Source organism: Labeo rohita, chromosome 24 (genome assembly GCF_022985175.1).
Source record: "Labeo rohita strain BAU-BD-2019 chromosome 24, IGBB_LRoh.1.0, whole genome shotgun sequence".
NCBI classification, from domain to species: Eukaryota; Metazoa; Chordata; class Actinopteri; order Cypriniformes; family Cyprinidae; genus Labeo; species Labeo rohita.
In genome coordinates this window covers 6,428,869-6,451,980 of record NC_066892.1, presented here as the reverse complement: position 1 = coordinate 6,451,980, position 23,112 = coordinate 6,428,869, and the positions used below count along the sequence as shown (strand labels likewise).

At 36.3% G+C, this 23,112-nt stretch overlaps 1 protein-coding gene across 1 annotated transcript; it reads left to right on the top strand.

Moving 5' to 3' along the window:
• The first annotated feature begins 1,885 nt into the window (after positions 1-1,885).
• Positions 1,886-4,184, top strand: neurod6a (neuronal differentiation 6a). Its single transcript, XM_051097587.1, has 2 exons — positions 1,886-2,105; positions 2,523-4,184. Exon 2 carries the CDS (start codon positions 2,533-2,535, stop codon positions 3,514-3,516), a length of 984 nt encoding a protein of 327 aa, XP_050953544.1. The 5' UTR covers positions 1,886-2,105; positions 2,523-2,532; the 3' UTR covers positions 3,517-4,184.
• Positions 4,185-23,112: the final 18,928 nt, after the last annotated feature.

The following is a 23,112-nucleotide window of genomic DNA, read 5'->3' as shown; positions in this document are numbered from 1 at the left end:
AAAAATTCAAGTTTGCATCACATAACATTACCATTTAAAATATATTAAAATAGAAAACAATTTAAAATTGTATTTTTTTTTTTGCATTTCTCAAACAAATAAATAAAGCCTTGTTGAGCTTTTATTTGACTTATTGATGCCAAAATTGTATATATATATTACAATTAAAAAAAAAATAAAACAATTCAAAATATATTAAAATAGAAAAAAATAAATTGTAATTATTTTTCAAATTTTTGAAACAAATAAATAAAGCTTTGTTGAGCTTTTATTTGACTTAATGACCCCAAAATTGTATATTCATATTACAGTTATAAAATATATATATATTCAAATAGAAAACTATTTTAAGCTATAAGAATTTTTAAAATTTCTGAAACAAAATTTTATATATTCATATTATAATTATAAAAAGTAAAATAAATCAATTCTAAATATATTAAAGCACAAAACAATTGTAAATTGTAATAATTTTTCACATTTTTGAAACAAATAAATAAAGCCTTGTTGAGCTTGTATTTGACTTTTATATATTTTTTAATATATAAATTTTATATATTCATATTACAGTTATATAAAAAATCGAAATATATTAAAATAGAAAAAAAATAAATTGTAATAAATTTTCACATTTTTGAAACAAATAAATAAAGCCTTGAGTTTTATTTGACTTAATGACCCCAAAATTGTGTATATTCATATTACAATTTAAAAAAAAATAAAAATAAAAATATATTAAAATTAAAATAATGTTTCATATTTTTTAAACAATTAAAAAAATAAAGCCTTGTTGTGCTTTTATTTGACTTGATGACCCCCAAATAATATATATTAATATTACAATTGTAAAAAATATATATATATATTAAAATAGAAAACAATTTTAAATTGTAATATTTTTCACATTTTTGAATCAAATAAAGGCTGTTGAGACCAAAATGTTATATATTCATATTACAATTATAAAATCAAATCAAAATATATTAAAATAGAAAAAAAAAATGTAAATGTTGTAAATTACATGTAAAAATTACAGTAATGAGAATTAACAATGAGGATAATACAAATCCTTCATCCAGATGCACAGCATAGGAGAATTGGAAGAAAAGACATTACAATGCTAGAATCAAAAAACCCAATAAACTAAAGCACCTAAAATAGGCGTCATTTTCTTCATGCACAGTATAACGTCTTGGAGTGAATTGCGACCTGGACATGTTTTCGTTAGAATCACTCGCATACTACTGAGTGGTGTGAATGTGGATGCATGTGTGCGAGAGAGGTGGGGAGGGATGGTGTGAGTGTGTGCATGTGTGAGAGAGTGTAAACAAAAACCCAGACTTATTTTCATACGTCAAAAAAACACTGTTTAAAAATCTCAGAATCCATGTTCACTAGACACATTTAATGTGAGAGAGTGAATTCATCTAAACTTTATCTAAATGTTTTCATAATCAGGTGTTTGTCACAGAAAATGCTTTCATGATGACAGACAGTAGGATCAGTCATTTGGCAAACGCCCTTGAAGAGACTGACCAGGCAAACAAGAGCCATCAATCATCCACTTCTTGCTGTCATTCACCAGCACTGACCATTTTTTTTACGTTTATAGAATATACCTGATATAAATACGAAACTATTTAATCTCTATTTACATTTAGTACACATTGTTGCCTTTGCGTGAAAATCGAATCCCGATATAAAGATTAAGGAATTCAACTCCCTGTCCGCCTCACAGCATTCCTGTTCATCCACAGCATCAGATTCTAATGGTGGATGCTGGTACTCGGTCCTTTATCGAGGCTGCTTTGTGGTTTTGCAGTGGTACGCAGCTCGAGGCACACGCCAGATGATCAGGGGAGGAATACAGGTCCCCCGGGACCCGGTCACGTGACCAACCCATGCCACGTGACGTCAGCGGCAGATGGCATGGGTACCAGCTCTGGCAGTTGGCATCAGTGTCATTTCTCTTAGCGCGAGACAAGGCGAACAGTGGGGAGGTGAGAAAAACGCACGAGCTGTTCACCTGCTAAAACGCCACGCGGAGAAAAAAAAGTTCAAAATAGGAAATATGAAAACTGTCATCTGACACCATCATAATCCAGGTAAGCTGGAGCGTTCGAGGGTAAGGATCGACATCTGTGCTGCATGACTGTCTGCCTTTTCAACAGATTTTAAAGCCGTATGTTTTGTAAATGCACAAATTTCACGTGAAAGCAAGTTTACAGATTCTGTTGCATAGTCAGAGTTTTGTATATTAAAGTGCATTGATTTGAATTCCATCAAATGTATTTTTATGTTAATGCATCCATGTACAAAAGCTGTCACCGTGGTGGTACGCTTTACACCTTCGTACCATGTTTACCCCTAACGGGTGGGATATTTTAGTCAGTTTTGAAAGGGTACCGCCCCAGTGACATCTTTTGTACCTGTGAGAGTGTTTTATTGAACACCATGCATAGGTTGTTTTTAAATCGCTGCTGATTGATTCAGAAGATCTATTATCTTCTCATCATCCCCAGTAAGAGCACAATGCTGACTCTTCCGTTTGAGGATCCCGTCATAATGGACACTCAATTCGGGGCAAACTTTCCACGGGACTGCGTGGGTGAAATGAAGGTCAATAAACAAGAGCCATTTAAAAAGGAGGAGACGCTCTCCCACGCGATGGAGGACGAGGATTTGGAGAAGGATGAGGACGAGCGGGAGGACGGACAGGACGAGAACGGGCTGCCTCGGAGGAGAGGGCCTCGGAAAAAGAAAATGACCAAAGCCAGGGTGGACCGGGTCAAGATGAGGCGCATGGAGGCCAACGCCAGGGAGCGGAACCGAATGCACGGTCTGAACAACGCCCTGGACAGCCTGCGCAAGGTGGTGCCGTGCTACTCGAAAACTCAGAAACTGTCAAAAATCGAAACCCTACGACTGGCCAAGAACTACATCTGGGCGCTTTCTGAGATCCTGAGCACTGGGAAGAGGCCTGACCTCTTGACCTTCGTTCAGACCCTGTGCAAAGGGCTCTCGCAGCCCACTACCAACCTAGTTGCCGGATGTCTGCAGCTGAACGCGAGGAACTTCATCACGGATCAGATCAACAGCGAGGCGTCGTTCTCCGGTAGGTCGCCGTATGAGTCCGTGTACACGACCTACCACAGTCCGGGTGTGGTGACGCCCTCGGGACCCTCGGTAGATACCGTCAAACCCTTCAGGCCGTTCAACTACTGCAGCTCCTATGAGTCTTTCTACGAAAGCGTCTCGCCGGAATGCGGAAGCCCGCAGTTCGACGGTCCCTTAAGCCCTCCTATTAACTTTAACGGGATCTTTTCCCTCAAGCACGAAGAGCCGGTCGAATACGGCAAGAGCTGCCACTACAGTACGCGCTATTGCGCCGTGCCGCCGCGCTCCTCCATCAGCCAGAGCGCAAGAGGCTCGTCGGATCTCCATTTCCCATATGACATTCACCTCCGCGGCCAGTTTTACCCGGTGCAAGACGAATTAAACACTTTTCATAATTAACGAGAGAAAATCAAACGTGAGTGAAAAGGACTGAAAATGCAGGACTTTAAACCGCACATGTATTATTTATAAAGTCTGATTTGGGTTTCGAGCCATCGGATGTTTTATTATTTATCCTTTTTAATTAAATGGAAAATGTGCTTACAGTGTTGCTAATTATTGTTTGAACTAATTTCGACAAACGTGTGGTCTGATGGAAAAACCACAAAAATCCACAAACAATAACAAGTTTCTCGTTTATTTTCTCTTTAATTTAATGGCCTGAGTGAGTATTTATAGATCTAAAATCTGTCAGTAAAAGCCTCTTTTAAATTATAAGATCATTCAAATATTTGCGATGAGAATTCAGTAAAATAGCAGAGCAATAATTGCTAAGGGTGCTATGCAATACACAAGTCTATAATTCTCGGTCTGGCCTTTTATTTATCCATTTAATTTGTCTAAACAAAGTTCGCACAAATACTGGTGTTAAAAAGACTTAATAGTTCATTTTTTTAATACATAAATGCGTTTATTCGTTTATGAAAGTTAAAACGTAAGAACATGAATTGTATTTATTTCATCTGAATCAAAAAAATGTAATTATCGAAAGTTCCGTGATGTTTTACACAGGGCACTATTTAAATGTTGTTCAATAAATGTATTCAACGATTGGCTATTATTATTATTATTATATTATTATTTATTATTATTTATAATAATAGTAATAATATGTTTAGACCACCACGAAGAGGGAATTATTGAATCAGTTTGTTTTCCTTTAGAAGATGATATATTTAAAATATATATGGCTATGGATGTAATTCTGAAAAACGAAATAATAATGCTATGTTTTATTAATTTCAATTTGTGTAATTTAACTTTATAAATGTGGACAATCGAGTTTTAAGCACCCTCCTAATTTCCAAATATCTCACATTTGTCTATTCGCGTAATTTTCAAAAGTATGATAAAGGAATATCACAACACGATGGTGTAATTATGCAACAGATTGTTTGACAATTCTGTCTTTTCTCAAATGTAAAGTCGTCGATATATTGGTGACATCTCGGAACAATCACTGTAAGCAAATGCATTTGAAGCATGTAAAATCTCTAATGGAAAGGTCTGTGTGCTGTCTAGTGAACTCATGTCACGGGAAAACCTGCCTTAATATATTGGTCACGCATCATTTATGCAATGTCATGGACGTCTGCAGTGGTGGATTCGTGCATTCTGATTTTTCTCACCAAAACGGGATTTTTTTGTGTGTGTGCAAAAAGGACTGAATGCACTGAAACTGGTCTTTGTACACTGTCGAGCTGTTTTGTACAGTAAAATAAAGTTTAATTGAATACAATTCTGTTTTGATTACATGTCAGTCTCTAAAATCAAATTCAAATACTAAAAGTATTTTGTTGCAATAAAGGAATGATGATGATGATAAAAGATCGGTATATCTAGTTAAAAAAAATAAATAACCAAACCTCGTTATGTGCCGCAAGAAAAAAAACCGGGGGAAAAAAATTAAGCAATGTCGCATTTTGTTTCTATAATTGCAAAACCTATAATTAACGAACACTTCTTTCAAATGTACGAAGACAACATCTAAAAATATATTATTTAGGTCTACAAATTTAAAATCTAAAAATATATAGGCCTATCTGCTATCAATAATACAGAGGTCGTTAAAATGCCTGTGGTACAGAAAAGCAGAGAGGTCATCTGTTTCATCAGAGGACAAAGGAATTTAATTTATGAAATCGCCAAAATCACCAAATCCATCCCGTGCATTAGTTTACAGGCCTGTGCGACGCATGGTCAAGGTTAATTGTAAAATGAGACGTTCTTGAGATGTTATTCAGGACTGGGTTTAGGGGAGTAAAGGTTGTCTGGCTTCGAGTCTCTCCTGTCTCCGAGTTCAGCAGCGCGCTGGACGCGGGCCAAACAGCGACAGACTGCGGATCAGGAGCCCGAAAGCAGCTATTCCCCCGCGAATGTGCATTGTCATCCCCGAGAAACCAGAGTGACAGCATTCACAATACGTAGGTTACAACAAAATATGTTAAAAAGCCATAAAACTCGTGTTGTTTACAATAGATCCTTTAGTTCAAACCGTAGTTACGAGTTCGAATCCCGACTAATAGGCCTAGCTTACATGAATTGATAATATATCATTGAATGCAATGTGAATTGTTTATAATAAAATGCTCAGCAATCCAAAATCTTTCAAACTTCACAATCACTGACAGTTTTAACACAACAGATTAACAGAAAGATCTCACAAGGCTATCCTACTTGTGTTTTTTTGGTTGTAATTGCTTCATTTTCACGCTTTCAAAGAAAAAATAGACCCGGTAATCTCCGTTAATATCCAATTAATCATCACGTTGTCCTAAAACACCTAATGCTTTTGACAGGTGCAAAAACTCAACCTGCACAATCACCGATCGTGTGCGATGAGACTCTTGATTTGCTGTGGGGATGTTGAGGTGTCAGAAAAACCCCACAGTGGCGATATTTCACACAACTCAGAGAGAGGCAGAACATATGCTACCCCAGAGACAAAGCTGTCAGGAACGAACAGCTGAAAAATGAGCAGCAACATTTCTCTATGAGCTTCTATCTGAGAGACCGGTGGAAAGTTCTCACCACACGGCTTGATTTCGACGTTTTAGAGCGTTATTTACTTTTTGTTATGAAAGTAATGTGTGTTTACTGACAGAGAACATGCATTCATGTCTTATTTTAGCCGGTCCTTGTATCTAATTAAATTCGTTCCTCAACAAATAGAATTGTAGCGAAAGTTCGAAATACAGTCTGAAGTACGTGTTAAACGACAGAATTTTATTATTTTAAAATAATGAAACTCAAACCAATTAGTGAAACTGCAAAACACCTGTTCTGGGCAACATATAGGCTACTGTAATTAATTATATAACGTTACAACAAATGTTACGTTGTGTTTTATTGTCTCAGCCTGAATTATATTGAAATACCCCACTTATATGATTATGTGAAAATGTCCAAATAAGACGATTTGATCAGACAAGGACCATAGTATTAGTAATAATATGTAAACCAACTATCAACTACCACACATAATATTACGGCACAGTAACGACCTTAGTCAAGGTAGAGCCATATTTAATATTTGACAGGAATGAAAACAAAGCTGTGAAAATTACAACTACAGTGCATTCAATGCTGTACTGTTGTTTAACAACATAACACAACAAAACGTGGTTCTGAGAAAATGTTCACTTGACAGAAACTCCACACAATATTTTCTTCCTTCTTCTTATTTTTGAGTTGTGAAAATACATGATCTAAGAGTTTATCCACCTTTTTCTTCCCGTAAGAGCGTCGCACGGCCATTTGTAAATTTTATGGGTGTGACTTCCGGTCTCATCCGTGTCTGTTTTACCTCTACAAAACCGCTGGTTTTGTTGCTTGATATTGCAAATTAGTGTCTTACCATGTTATTTTAATGCATTATCTTAATTATGAACACACTGGTTTGTAGTGCAAACAGTTTTACCGTTTACTATACATTGTTATTCTTCTCGTTATTTCACTAATGAACCGGAAGTCTCACCCATAGGCTTACTTCCGCCTTACTTTCCAAAAAGGTGGATACAGTACAACTTCTAAGTAGCAGTGGTGCATCCTTGCAAAACTGGGCGTTATTTGTTTTTAATGCTTTTGTGAGTATTCATACATCTCATTTGAATGGTTAAATGAAATTTCTTGTGTTGATTGTGTGGAAGAGCATATGGTACAGATGTATGTGGGTGGGTGTAAGTGTACATACGAGTTTGTGGGCGTATGTTTGTACGTGTGTGGACGGTTGGAGGTGAATTACTACATACTCACGTTCACGATCACTCATAGCTCTTGTCCACGTGTGATGCTCCATTCTGCGTTCTGATGTCAACCCTTCTGTTTCAAATCCTATCATTGGAGGATGAGTCACACCAAACTTGATCACCAAATACAATCTGTCCAGAGTGATAAAGCTGTACATGGTCAACTGGGTTGAACGGCCCTGTCGAGTCGATTATCGTATGCAAAAAGAACGGATGTCTAAATGATATGGTACAGGTAAACAATACCTAGACATTCTCAAGTTTATCCCATAAGGCCATGGGAATTTAGGATGAAAACAACAGCATGGATTGCACGGTTAATATTGAATACGTTGTTCTGCTAATTTATGCTGTCTAAACCGTGAAAAAAAATGTGTGGAAGCTGTTAAATCATATAGAGAAGGACTTAGTAAGCAGGAAAGGGCACAATATTTTTACAAACTAAAGTTATTAGGGGATAAGGCTACGTACGAGCGGTATTAATTAAGATATTAATGTTTCACCTAACTGGAAATGATAAGAACAGACATGAATGTTGTCAAAATTCTTGCCCTGAAAATCCTTCCTTAGTTTGGCCAATCACAAACGCCTTTTGTTCCTCAGACAGTTTTTTGCTCTCTTCTCCTTGATTTGTTATAACTTTTGGCAGTTCATAGTACTCCAAAGGTTTTTCCCAGTCTGATCGATTAGTACAGCTCAAAACATGGCAATAATTGACCATTTTTAGCAGCGATAATCAGCAAAATATGCTTTTGTTTGGTTCAGTGGCATTGTTTGGATTCAGTGCTGCCAATATGCCCGATTGATGATGCATCATGTAAACACTCTATACTCTCTGCGTACTTATTCGAACAAGTGCTTACTTTATTCCTACTGTTTTATGAAGACACTCTTGAAAATAACGGTTCTTTATTTGCATTAAGGGTTCTATGAAGAACCTTCAACATCCATGGAAACTGTCCATTGAATAAAACTGTGTGAACTGTTCAGTGAAAGGTTCTTTAGAGAACCAAAAAAACGTTCTTCTCTGGCCTCGCTGAAAAAAAAAAGTCAGATTCAAAAATATGTAAATCTGACAAATTACTTCTGTCACATACTAATTTTCACATAGTATACAGAAGGGAAGTATGCATACTTGCATGCAGCTAATGTCACTTGTTGGTGTTGCCCCTTCAGCCCCTGCTGGACAATGTTGCAGCTACATCATCTGGCAGCAAAAAACATCATTCTCCAATAACTCTGTTAATTCTGACTAAATTAATTTTAGATTTATATATTTTATTTATTATATTTCATAAAGAATAGTCATTAAAATGTTAGTCCACCCTAAAATGGATCATTTACTCACCCAAATTGTCATTTCAAACCTGTATTTCTTTCTTCTATGAAACACAAAAGAAGATATTTTGAAGAATGCTGGTATATACAATGAAAGTCAGTGGGACCTGAAATGATTCGGTTACCAACATTCTTCAAAATATCTTTCTTATGCATAAATATCACGCATATTCTTTTGGTGCCATCAGCCAGTCAGTTTTGTCGTGATGGCTTCAGACTTACATGGTTAAAAACAACACTCTAAAAAAATGTTGGGTCAAATAAAATCCATGAAATATGGACAAATCCAGTTGTTGACTGGGTTGTTTGGACCCAGCGGTTGGATTAAATGTTTAACCCAACCTCTTGGGTAGTTTTAATTTAACTCAACTATTGTATGAAAATTACTATATGACTGGCTTAAATCAGACACATAATTACTAGAGGCATCAGCAATAATCAAAAGGTGTACATTTGGGTTCATTTTAAGCAAGAAATATAGTCAGTTTCAAGCAATAGTTGAGTTAAATAAAACTACTCAGAAGGCTGGGTTAAACATTTAACATTTGTTTTTATCCCAGCATTTTTTAGAGTAAACCTGGCAGCAAATTTGAGCGTAAAGATGCCAGATTTCAAACTGTGTACTTCGAGGGGTGCATGCTATTGAGATGAATGGGAATGCCTAATGGGTGTTTTGCTTTGTCCAGCTACTGTATTATAGATGTTCTGGAAATACATAGTACACACCTAAAATATACTTCATTAACCATTGAGGAGCTCTCAAATTTAATGCAGGCTATTAAAAGTGCAGGAATTCGGACGCAGCCACGTTTCTGAGCTCATGCTAAACACGCGATACAGATGTCGAGATCTCTGCCGGCGTGCTTCAGAGGGAGGTTGTTTGATTGTAGTTGTTAATGAAGGTTCACTCAGTAGCTTTTGGTAACTCACACCTGAGAGCCTCAGAGACAGTTTCTGGAATGAATTGCTTGTTAATAATAACGGTAATTAGGAATGAACAATGTAGAGCTGGTGCGATGTTGATTTATCTGTTCGACGCCCCTCTAACGGGTGGAGAAAGGGTGTTGTCATACGTTAGTCCCTCTCCTGCTCCCTCTCTCAGTCTCGTTCCCAAAAAATCTCCACAAGTCCCGGGTCGCAGATGGTGTGGGACACAGAATTTTCCTAATAATCTTTCTTTCTTTTCTTTTTTTGCGCGAGTGCTGGTGGCTTAGGGATTTCTCATTTTAATTAGAGGGTTTAAGGAGATAAACCCCTTTGAAAACCATGTCCTGCGAGAGGAGGTGCAGGTGATCCTCCCCACAGAAGCAACCACATCGGCAGCCAGCAACTCATTTGCATATTAGATTGGTGTCAGTTTGGCACCCGTCCTGGCTGAGATGAACGCCCCTATTTCTAGACTTGGCACTGCGCGCGCGTATCCTGGCACGGGACGCGATTGTGTTTTCGGTACGAGGGTTCCGGGGTACTTGATCTCTCTGTTATTATACGGCCCTTACATTTGACCCACGAGCTTAACTTAAACTAATAGAGACTCGCAGGTCTGGCTTGGGTGTTTTCTCACTCGCTTCGTGCTGGGACGAATCTCTTTTACATTCAACCTGACCGTCAATGGCCGAAAAGTCATTTGAATTTCATCTAAAGCTGATTTTCAGCTAGTTGGCAGAGAGCGTGACATCAAGAGGCCCTAGAGCTCATCAATCTAGTTGGTCGTTAATGTGAATTTCAAAACGTAATATTAAAAATGTATGAACTATTCCCATTTGGACAAATTACATGAAGTTTGTCTGAAGTCGATGTTGGCTAATCACAGGCACATTTAGCAGCCATTAAAACCCAATGTTGGACAGTAAAGTCATTTGTATTCCGTGTTTAAATCTAGACTAAAGGAAAGTTAATGACTATTTGTGATGAATGTCTTTCCCTGGACCCTCAGCTCACATTTCGTTATGAAGATCAATTGAGAACCACATTTTATATGGATTAGAATAATTTAGTGGGTTTTGAGATACAGGTCTGACCTTAAAATCCTTGGTTGAACATCTTCATGGTCATCTCAGCTGCTTGTATATGAATCTGTCCAAAATGTTGTTCTGTGTGAGACTGAAATTATGAGACTGAAAACAGACGCTGTTAAAACGTACTTTCCCCACTTATATTTTGAGACCATTTCAATCTTATTTTAGCTCTTGTTTCAAAATGAGAAACTAAAAAAAAACATGTTGTGATGAAAATGTATCAATTGTAAAAAAGACAAAAAACATAGATGACTGAGAAAAAGAATGCACATGTGTGTGTGTGTGTGTGTACTGTATGTGTGACTGTGTGTCTTTGTAAAATGGCACAGACACAGACACAAGGACCAAATGGTCTCTTGGCACCAGATTCAGTGCCATAAATTATCACCGCAGTTAATGGTGAAGAAGATTTCAGGCGAAAATCTCTCTCTTTTTGTTCCCACAAAGGCAACAGTGCGGCCCCACTTCTAGACACTGACCAAATTAAACCCAGATTCAATCTTGCAGTAGAACTTTGTAAAAATTTCTTATTAGTTCTAAATTAGAATGGTCAAAGGTTTTTGAGTTGTTACATTTAAATCGTAATAAGTAGCCTGTGATCTCAAATGGCGCAAAGCCTACCTGCTTAATTGTTTCCAGTGGACCATGTTTCCCAAGATTCCATTGGACACTGACAACATGGCAAGGTAGGCTTTGTGTTTTGTGTTGCTTTAGAATAAAATGCTGTAATAGATCTTCTAGAATGTGTTTTACAATAGTTTTAATGTGTTATGTAATACATTATGTAAGCAATAAGGAACTATCCACTTTATTTTTGCTGTAAGAGTCCATTTTTGGGTCTGGCTTCTGGTCTCATCTGCATCTAGCTATTTTAGTTGTATGTTTAGCTGCTTGATATTGCAGATTGGTGTGTTTTACCATAGTATTTTAATGTATTATCTTAATTATGAGCACACTGGTTTGTAGTGCAGACAGTTTTACTGTTTACTGCATGTTGTTATTCTTCTAGTTATTTTCCTATAGCAGCTAATTAACGGGAAGTCTCGCCCATAAGCTTACTTTTGCGTTGAAAAATGGTGGATAGGCCATGGCTATATTCATAGAAGCTGTGTAAATAAACTGAGTTAATAGCATTTGAACGCTACTAATATACTTTCTAGATGCTATTTTCACTGGCTTTGTGTAAAAATGTATTTGTACAGCTCAAATGTTAGGTGCCACTGCAAAAGTCATATTTTATCTCAGTTTCTAAATAAGGTCTCCACCTGTACAGAAAAAAATGTCTTTCTATTACATTCTTGTGAAGTGCAAGCAAAAAAAATCTTTCTAAGTGAACCAAAAACATACAGTGCAATCAGTGTACCGTGAATCATGAACAAATGATTCATACCTGGTGGGTCTTTTGTCAATCATCAAACATACAGCACGACCAAAATGTATCACAACTCCCGAACGAAAGATTATTTTGCGCCGGTTCGTTTTAGTGAATCAAATCCACACAGCATGACCAGTATAATTTGACTCATGAACAAGTGATTCATATGAGCGTTATTTGTGAATTAAAAAAACGCGAGTAAAGTAGGGCTATTAACAAAAAGAATGACTCTTTTGAGTTGGTTCATTTTAGTGAATCAAACACATACAGCACAACCAGTGTAGTTTGAATCATAAACAAATGATTCATAGGAACCAGTTCTTTTTGTGAATCAAAACAACTCGAGTAATGCAGGGCGATTTACGAAAAGAATGACTCATATGAGTCGGTTCATTTTAGTGAATCAAAAACACATCGCGAATAGTGCAGCACAATTTCTGAAACGTGTGCCGGTTCTTTTTAGTAAATCAAAAACATACAGCACAACTAGTTTGACTCATGAACAAATTATTCATATGAACAAGTTCTTTTTGTGAATCAAAACAACGCGAGTAATGCAGGGCGATTTACCAAAAGAATGACTCGTATGAGTCGGTTCATTTTAGTGAATCAAAAACACATCGCGAATAGTGCAGCACAATTTCTGAAACATGAGCTGGTTCTTTTTATTGAATCAAAAACATACAGCACAATTAGTTTGACTCATGAACAAATTATTCATTTGAACCAGTTCTTTTTGAGAATCAAAACATACAACATGAGTAATGTTGGGCGATTAACGAAAAGAATGACTCTTATGAGCCGGTTCATTTTAATGAATCAAAAACACACAGCGCGAACAGTGTAAGTTAGCACAGTTTCTGAAACATGTGCCGGTTCTTTTTAGTAAATGAAAAACATACAGGACGACCAGTGTAGTTTGACTCATGAACCAATGATTCATAGGAACCAGTTCTTTTTGTGAATCAAAACAATGCGAGTAATGCAGGGCGATTTACCAAAAGAATGACTCGTATGAGTCGGTTCATTTTAGTGAATCAAAAACATACATCGCGGCTAGGGTAGCACGATTCCGAAACGTGAGCCAGTTATTTTTAGTAGATCAAAAACATAAGATAGTTCGACTCATGAACAAATGATTCATGTGAGACAGCTCTTTTTGGTGAATCAAAACATACAACGTGAGTAATATAAGGCGATTAATGAAAACTATGGCTCATATGCATTTGTTGGCAAGTTACAGATGCCAAATATATATAATCTAATAGGTGTTACCATCGTTTGTAAACGTAAGATACAGATACTAAAATATCCTTTAAACCAAATTTAGATTTGTACGTTCTGTACAACTCTACTAGATGACTAATATTTAATATTGAAGTTTCAGTCATCATGACCATACAAAAAGGACACTTTGATAAACTCAAACTAAACCACAGTTTGACTCAAAATAGAGCAATATGATATACTGTCATCACAAAAGGAAAGCTTTTTTTTTTTTTTTCAAGCATGAGTGATTCATGACTTCCACTGCCAAAGCCTCATGAATCAAGTGCACTTTTCTCTATGTCTTATTGTGCCATTTCGAGCCAGCGGAATGAAAACAGCTTCGCCTCAGCGTAATGAAGTGAAGCATAGCTTTAAGCAAGGGTGCTTTCATTTGTGTTTTAACAAAACATTTTCAGATTCCATCAAAGTGGCAAAAAAGTGTTGGAGGATTATAAAAAAATATGGTGAGCCATAAACAGGCAGGCAGGTGTTGATGATGCAAATGAATCAGATGACAGATGGTTAGCGACTCCATCACTCACTGTGTGGATAATGGATAGAGGTAATCAAATCCCTCTGTGAATTTGGGACTTTCTTCAGAACTTTCTCCATCTATATCACCATCAAACACTTCCTGAGCCGTGCAGCTCCACTGGAGGGAGGAATCAGCATGGTGTACAGTTCTGAAAGACAATTTTACCACAAATGTTCGTTCCATCATTGCCTTCAGGTGTCAACCTTTTTGACAAGTCGCAGACATGATAATGAGGGTAAAGCACCTTAAGCACTCATGTCTGAATTTACCTCAAAAACATGCAAAACACAATCACAGTTATAAATATAAACCTTGAGAGACGCCCTCGAGACAGATCTATCAGTTCAAACGTCTCTGAACAACAAGGTTCAGAAACAGTTTAAGCAGAAACATCTATTACAACATCTAGGCTTTTATAATATACAAAAGCTGGACAAATAAGCTGGAAAATCCCTTGCGTGTCTTTTACGATTGTTCATTCAAAACGATCTTTTAGGAGAGTTTGTGCACAAACCTACAAGATGTTTTTAAAATCTCTAATGTGCAAATGTCTCCTCACATTTCATGAAACTTAATAAAAATGTCACAAACCGCTAAAAGTGACATGCATTAAAACAATACAGACTCGTCTTCTTGTTTCTGATCCACTACTCTATAAAGCTGATGAATGCATCTTTAGGGAGATGCTGCTGTTTGAAACATAGCCCTCTAGAATATGTTGAGCATATGTTACGTTCAGCTGAAACCGTCGTAAGATTGGTGATCAGGTTAGGCCTTTGGGTGATTTCTCTGTTTCAGAACAATTCTAATGAACCTCTCAAACATGCTTGTGAATTGCTGTCAGTTCCTAATTGTTCCATATGCAAAGAAACACAGTCTCTTAAATTCAAAATGACAAAATATAATGAAATAAACCAATAAAACTCCCCGATCTTATTTTTTTCTGCAATCTGAACATTTGTTTGAAGCATTTTCCAGCAATTTTACATAAAAACTGTCACCCACATCCATAATTTCATAAATCAATATTGTGGTATGCTCAACACATGCACACTTAAAGGAATTGTTTCCCAAAAAATGAAAATTCTGTCATTATTTAATCACCCTCATGTTGTATAAAATCCATATGCTGTTGTTATTTTATGTGGAATGCACAAAAAGATGCAGCTCATCATACAGCTCTTTAAAGCTGTAAAAAAGATGAAAAACATAAATGTAGTATGTGAACTAATTATGCTTCTGCATGCATGCTATGCATGCATTCAGGCATATTTTAGGGGGGAAAAAATCCTCTTTTTTTGTGTTTCCACCAATAAAAATTCTTCCTGTAGCTTGAACAGAAGAGGCACAAACAACAAGGTCATGGGTTTGATTTCCAGGGAATGCATGTGGTTGTGAATGTAATGTAATGTCGCTTTGTATAAAAGCATTTGCCAGATGTAAATGTAAAGTGTTTCCACTTTTCCCTCCATTTTTCCAGTTTGCCATTTTCCAGTATTCACTTTCCTGTAGCTCAAACAGAAGGGCATGATGCTAGCAACGCCAAGGTTAGATTCCCAAGGAATGCATGAATTGATAAAATATTAACCTTGAATGCATGTTGTGTTAGATAAATGCATTTGCCAAATGCAAGTGTAAATTCATATAATACTATCAATAAAAGTGGCACAAGGAAAAAAAATGCTTTGATAATCCATAAAAATGCAGCTACAATTAAAGCACTGATGCCTGTTTGGATAAGTGTGTGAAGCTGAATCTGACTTGAAATACTATGTTGCATATTTAGTTCCCGTTCCATACCATCTTCTTTTTTTTTCCTGTTTGCATTTCCTTTACCATTTTTTTCTTAATTGCATTCCTGAAGCTTAAACAGTAAAGCTTGGCGCTGTCAGTGCCAAGGTCATGGGTTTGATTCCCAGGGAAAGTATATCTTATGCAATATAAATTGCTTTGGATTTTTCCCATTTGCCATTTTTCTTTTATTTGCATTCCTATAGCTCAAACAGTAAAGCTTGGTGCTATCAATGCCAAGGTCATGGGTTCAATTCCCAGGGAATGCATAACCTGATGCATACAATATAAGTCAAACTGGATAAAAGCATCTGCCAAATGCATGAATGTAAATTCAAGTAATATTGTGAACAGAAGTAGCAAAAGAAAGAATAAGATGGTTGGATAATGCAGAAAAATGCAGCTACAATTAATGCACTGATGCATGCTTTTCCTGTTTGCATTCCATTTGCCATTGTTTTCCTTAATTGCATTCCTGTAGCTCAAACAGTAAAGCTTGGTGCTAGCAATGCCAAGGCCATGGGATCAGTTCTGAGGGAATGCACGAACTGATAAAGTGTATCTTGAATGCAATGTAAGTTGCTTTGTACAAAAACATTTGTCAAATGCATATATGTGAACGTAAATTCATATAATACTGTGGCAAAAATGATGCTTGGATAATGCAAAAACAAAACAAAACAAAGCAAAAAAACAATGCAACTGCAGTTAAAGCACTGATGTGTGCTTGGATGAGTGTTTGAATTTTACTTTCAACACTTTCAGTTTATTTTCTCCTATTTGCCATTTTAGTTTTTTGCATTCCTGTAGTTTAAACAGTATAGAGCATGACTCTAGCAGCACCAAGGTCATGGGTTCGATTCCCAGGAAATGCATGAACTGATAATGTGTATACAGTAAATGAAAATGTAAATTTATATAATACTGTGAATAAAAGTGGAAGAAGAAAAAATATGATTGTATAATGCACTGATGTGTTTGAATTAGAATCTGACTTGAAACACAATGAATTTCTGTTCACTACATTTCTCTTCATTTGTTTTCCTGTTTGCATTTCATTTACCATTTTTTCTTGATTGCATTCCTACAGCTCAAACAGTAATACAAAGTCATGGGTTTGATTCCCAGGGAATGCATGAACTTGCATCTTAAATGCAACGCAGGTCGCTTTGTATAAAAGCATTTGCCAAATGCATATATATAAAGATAAATTCATATAACACTGTGACAGTTTTACATATAATACTGGCAAAAAAGTACAAATAGACAAGTACAATTAAGGCAATGATGCCTGCTTGGATGAGTGTTTGTGTTTGAATCTGACTTGCAACATTTTAAATTAAAAATAAATTAAATTTTGAATTTGCAATTTTTGTTTTATTTGCATTCCTGTAGCTGAAACATTTGAGCATGACACAACTCCAAGGTCATGGGTTCAAATCCCATGTACTGAAGTGTATACAATGTAAGACACGTATGAAAGCGTCTGCCAAATGCATAATTGTGAATGTAAATTCACGTAATATTGTGAAAAAAAGATGCTTGGATAATGCATAAAAATGCAGCTACAATTAAAGCACCGATAGCTGCTTGGATGAGCGTGCGTGTTTGAGGTGGGCTGGGTTGCGATGGTATCCTCGGGCCTTGTGCGGCAGTCTGTGCTGTTACACCTTGCTGCCTGTTAAGATTGCCCTGCAGAGACAGCGGGTAGCACAGTCTGCCAGCCCCAGAGAACTGCGAGTCAGGGACGGCTGCCAACACAATGCCCAGGAGAGAGAGGATGGGGCCGAGGGCAGGAGACACACACACACACACACACACATACACAGAGAGAGAGAGAGAGAGCCTTCCTCTGGAGCTCATTACAGCGATACCTCAACACGATAGAGCGAACGTGGGCTGCGGTTTCTGCAAAAGCATACACCAGACGATCCTGCGTGCGTGTGTATTCAGAAATGTGCCACTTCTTTTATTTTTCATTTTCATCTCTAAATAGCAGTAGATGGTAGAATGTAAATGAGATGGTTATTACGGCAACGTTCATCAAGCCGGGCTGGAGAGACTTCAATAGCTTGATGAATATGCATGCAAATTTGTTAATTAAGTTAATTATTCTGCTGAAAATTCATTTGTCTTCCAAGGACTTTTTTGCAATGATTTTAACATGTTTCTCTCATTAGTCATGCTCCATGCTATTTAAAAGCACTTTGGTCCACTTTTTAAAAGTTTGACAGTGTTGGAATGAGAATGGAAGATTAAAATGGAACAGAAAATGTGAAAAAGGAAAGATTTTGTGTCTTTTGGGAAAAAGTAAATGTCAAAATCTCCATTATGCTGACATTTTGACGTTTATCTGTGTGTACAATAAACTTGAACAGCATACGTTTTTGGCTTAAAGAATTGCATTTGAATTTAACAAAACATCCTAGCCTAATTTTGATTTTTAATTAAGTTTCTGAAACACTTGTGGTGAAATAATACATTATAAATACATTCCAAGAGCTGAAGAAAACAAAATGCATTCATTACATTTGCTTAATGATATTTTAAGTTCTAATAGAATTGCTGTTTGAAATGAGCGCGGCTCATTAGAATCCAGAGGAAGTGGGATTATGTTGTTACATTAAGACTGTTTGATCAAGACAAATGTTTGTTTAGTCAATTAGGATATTTACAGTAGCCTGTGTTCTGCCTCTACGGAGGTAATATCTTCATCAGGGAATTTGCATGAAAATACCAATGAGTTGTGTTCAGATCTAATTAAACGATACATTTTATATGCACTGTCAAACAAAGATACGTAGAAAAATGGAAAGGGAACTGGAAAGGACTGCTGTTAGATTTCCTTTGACCCCAAAATACAACACAATTCAATGCATAGTTCAAAATTAAACACGTTAGTCACTGATACTGAAGTTCTAGTTTACTCTATCGAAGGCAGGCGGCTGGTATCCAGTCCTGTCTGTATGTCTGTCTGCGTGTTACGAGCCTGTCTGACTGTGTGTGCGTATCTGTCAAGTTGTCTGTCTGCGTGCGACAGGAGGCTGTAAATCACTTGAAATCTCTCAGAAATGCAGCGAGCAGCTAGGCTTCTCTGTAGGGGGTCGTCATCTTCTCCTGTCTTGAAACACGCTCCCATACTGCAACAGACCGGCCCGACACATACTGCAGCAACTGGCCAAAAACAAGTAGAGACACATGCACATTCCTCATGTATGGAGCACGTCGAGGATGCACAGATTGTGGAAAGCTTACAGTTCACAGATACCCGTTGCATAACATGAAAACTTGACATTGATGCACAGATTTTGTGATGTGGTCCTTAAATTTGTTTTTTTCATGCACTTGTATTTTTAATAAGCTCTGTTTGAAAATGAGGCACTACATGTTTGTTTCTCATGCTAAACTGCTACTCAGACTTGGAATATAGGCATAGACATTTTTAAATGGCTTATGTGCTTTTTTGTTTTTTGTGTTTGACAGACATAGTCACTATGAGCTTTGAATGAAAATATCTCTACGAAGATCTCTGCGTCTTCTTTTGTGTTCAGCAGAAAACAGATAGCAAACGAGTTTGGACTGACATGAGGGTGAGTAAATGATGATTTTATTTTGTAGTTTACAGAATCATCACGATTAATCATCTAATATAACTCTTATAAAGTGCTGAAGGAATGTATTTTTGTAGGCCAAAGCCTAAAAATGAGTTTTGGTTTGATCATCATTTTGATCATCATCATCGTTTTTTAAAGGTTTTCATTGTTTTGAAAAAGGTGATTGCTAACACCTTGCTAAACTGGACTACAGAAGCTGTAAACATCACATCTAACAGGTAAACTAATGACCTTTATGACCATAAACCATGTTTTTACTACAAATGAAACCCTAAAAAACATATAGTTAATCCACGATAACCGCAAATTAACCATGTTTTTGCTACACTAACCATAGTATTTGTAGTAAAACTGTGGTTATAAAATGGTAATCAATACACTAAAATGCTTACAAGACTTTTACTAATAAACCATGGTAATTTTCATAAGGGCTACTTGCTAGTCCACTTTGAAGTCATGTGACCCGGTAGGTAATTTATAGCCTGCGTTCAGCTTTTAACTTCTGACGATTGTATTTAGGCTTCATACATTCATAAAAGACATCATGATGCACAAGATGTGTAAAAACCATTAACTTACCTCTTAGCTTTTTTGTTGTTGTTGTTGAGTGAACCAGGTTGACGCTAAAATGGCCTACAAAATATATCCTCACAATAAATACAAAGCATATTCAAACATTGGGTAAATTGGCCTTTTTTAGATTTGTAGTAATATATTGATTTATGGTAAACCTGATTCTTGACTCTGCTATTCTTAATCATTTTTGTCTCTAAACTCCTTTCTATGTGTCAAAAGTTTTTGAACAGCAAGATTTTAATGTTTTTAAAAACGTCTCTTCTGCTTACCAAGCCTGCATTTATTTGATCCAAAGTACAGCAAAAAGAGTAAAATTTTGAAATATTTTTACTGTTTAAAATAACGTAAATTAATTAATAAATGTAATTTATTTCTGAGTTCAAAGATGTATTTTTTAGCATCATTACTCCAGTCACATCATCCTTCAGAAATCATTTTAATATTCTAATTTGCTGCTCAAAAAACATTTATTATTATTATTATTATTATTATTATCTAAACATCTATATATTTTGTATTTATTTTATTTAGTTTTAGTTATTTTATAGCTAAACGTATGCCAAGTATGGTTAGCCTAGCCTGGAATACACTTAGCCATGAAGGGCACATGCAATTCTGCCTTAATTTTTGGCTGGAATATCTTAGATAGTAATAATTAGTATTCTGCCTACTGTTTCAAACAGCCTTCATGTCGGTACCAAGCCTGTGACGCCTAGAGCTGTCTAGGTAGGAAACTCGCTAGGTTTTGGAACGCTGCTATTGTTTACTATGAAGCCCAGAGCGTTACTTTCATCACCACTTCTATCTATTTCCAGACAAAGCTGCTTAATACTCTCTGGCTGACTTTATAAAGCTTATCTCCCTGAACAAACCACCCGAGGCGTCCACGCTGACCCGCAAACCCCTGAGAACCCGGCATAAAAATTCCACAAGATGTAATTACGATCAAGTTTGTTGTGTCTCAGCAATTAACCCTGTACGTATCCGAGCATGTTAAAAAAGTGTAAGTGTGAACTTTTTTTGCGTGCATATGGTACGCAGCCATTCTCAATGACTCCCTTCTCATCTCTAAAAATGGATCACTCAGAAAAACATATTGTAGCGACGCCAGACCGTCCGTTTCGCTGGCAGCTGCCGACACCGTGAGCACGAGCCAATGAAAACACATAGTCCCCTGTTCCCTATTTTAATTGGGATATTTTAGTGCTATTAGCAGCAAAGGCTCCGCACCTCCTTCCCAAAACATTACAAATGCAGATCCGCACCCCGTCATGGTCACTGAACCAGGTACAATCTAGAAACTCAGGTGTCTCCGAAAGCGAGCCTGTGCGGATGTGTCTGGCAACCTGCTCCGTTGATGAAGGTTGAGCTAAGACTAGAACAGAAGAACTGGATGGGTGCCATCATTTTGAGGAGCTGCTGTTTTGAGGTTGAGTGTGTAGACTGAAAAGAGGGGGGTGTTCGGGCTCTAAGGGACTGACACCATATGTTATGTCAGCATTCATTACACTTTTATAGAGGCCTACAGTGCTTCGCTTTCAACCGAATATGTTATCTGCGTATATAGGATGCGGCGGCTTAAAGATGTGCGCAGAAAACAGTTTTAATATTTGATTTTTAATCTATCAAAAGTGATAAATTGGCAAGGTAGGTGTACACCGATATCAATTATATATCGCCATCTGCTGGTTTCAAAAGTACTGACATATAGATTAATTTGTACAGACAGCGTTCGCACAAAGAGACACATGGAGATCAGGGGGAAAACAATGGAACTTTTCTCCTCTGAGCGTTTCGTTCTTCCTTTCTCAAAGGAATAAGAAATGAATCTAAATGAAGAGTTCACACAGATAGTACAGACTCAGGGAATTTGCTAAACTGAGTTTTATTGTTAGGGGAGATTAGGCTATAGTTCTCTGTAACTATAAAGATGTCAGAGCAAAGAGTTTTCATTCATTTTTAATCTGAAAAGCTGAATAAATAAGCTTTCCATTGATGTATGGTTTGTTAGGATAGGACAATATTTGGCTGAGATACAACTATTTGAAAATCTGCAATCTGAGGGTGCAAAAAAATCAAAATAATGAGAAAATCGCCTTTAAAGTTGTCCAAATTAAGTTCTTAGCAATGCTATTAATAATAAAAGGTTAATTAGGAAATTTACAAAATATCTTCATGGAGCATGATCTTTTACATAATATCCTAATGATTTTTGGCACAAAAGAAAAATTGATAATTATGACCCATACAGTGAATTGTTGGCTATTTCTACGAATAAACCTGTGCTACTTAAGACTGGTTTTGTCGTCCAGGGTCGCATATGTTTGTTTAAACAACTAAGCCTTGAATTAATATAATTTTGGAAATTCTGGAAATCCAAACAGATGTAATAGTTGCTGGATGAACAAGTGAAAATAAATCAATGATAGACCATGTATTAAGGTAGATTTCAACTAGAAAGTTGAGGTACGCTCGCTCTCAGGACCAGTGGTATTTTAGTATATTATTATAGTTTTTAATAATATTTTAAATGACCTTTTATTTATTTATTTTGTCATTTTGTTATGTGCTTTTGTCATTTGTATTAGTTTTTGTTCCTTTTAACTGTTACTGTTTAGGTTTAATGTATTTTTGTTTCAGGTTAACTTTTTATTTATTTTCCAGTAATATTAGAGCTTCTGCTTAAAGGGATAGTTCACCCAAAAATGAAAATTCTGTCATTAAGCATCATCAAAAATATCTTAATTTGTGTTCTGAAGATCTTATGGGTTTGGAACAACATGAAGGTGAGTAATTAATGGCAGAATTTTCAGTTTTGGGTGAACTAACTCTTTAAACTTTTTTCGGTTAGTTGCCAATGCAACATTTCCAATTTTCACTTATTTATTTATTTATTTTTTTAAATCTAATATTAATATTTTATTTAATTTCAGCTTTACTTCTATTAACAAAAATGTTTTTAATATTTTAGTTAATGAAAATACCCATGCTCAAGACAAGGGTATTTTTCATTGAAATGATAGGTTGGGGCAGGTTGTCACATTAATTTTTGAGGCAATTTTTTATGCATTTTATTATTATTGATGTTATTATTATTTATGTGCTTTTAATCATATGTGACCCTGCACCACAAAACCAGTCATAACGGTCATTCTTTTTAAAACTGTGATCATCTGAATCAGCTGAATAAATACGCTTTCCATTATTAGAACAGGATAATATTTGGCTGAGA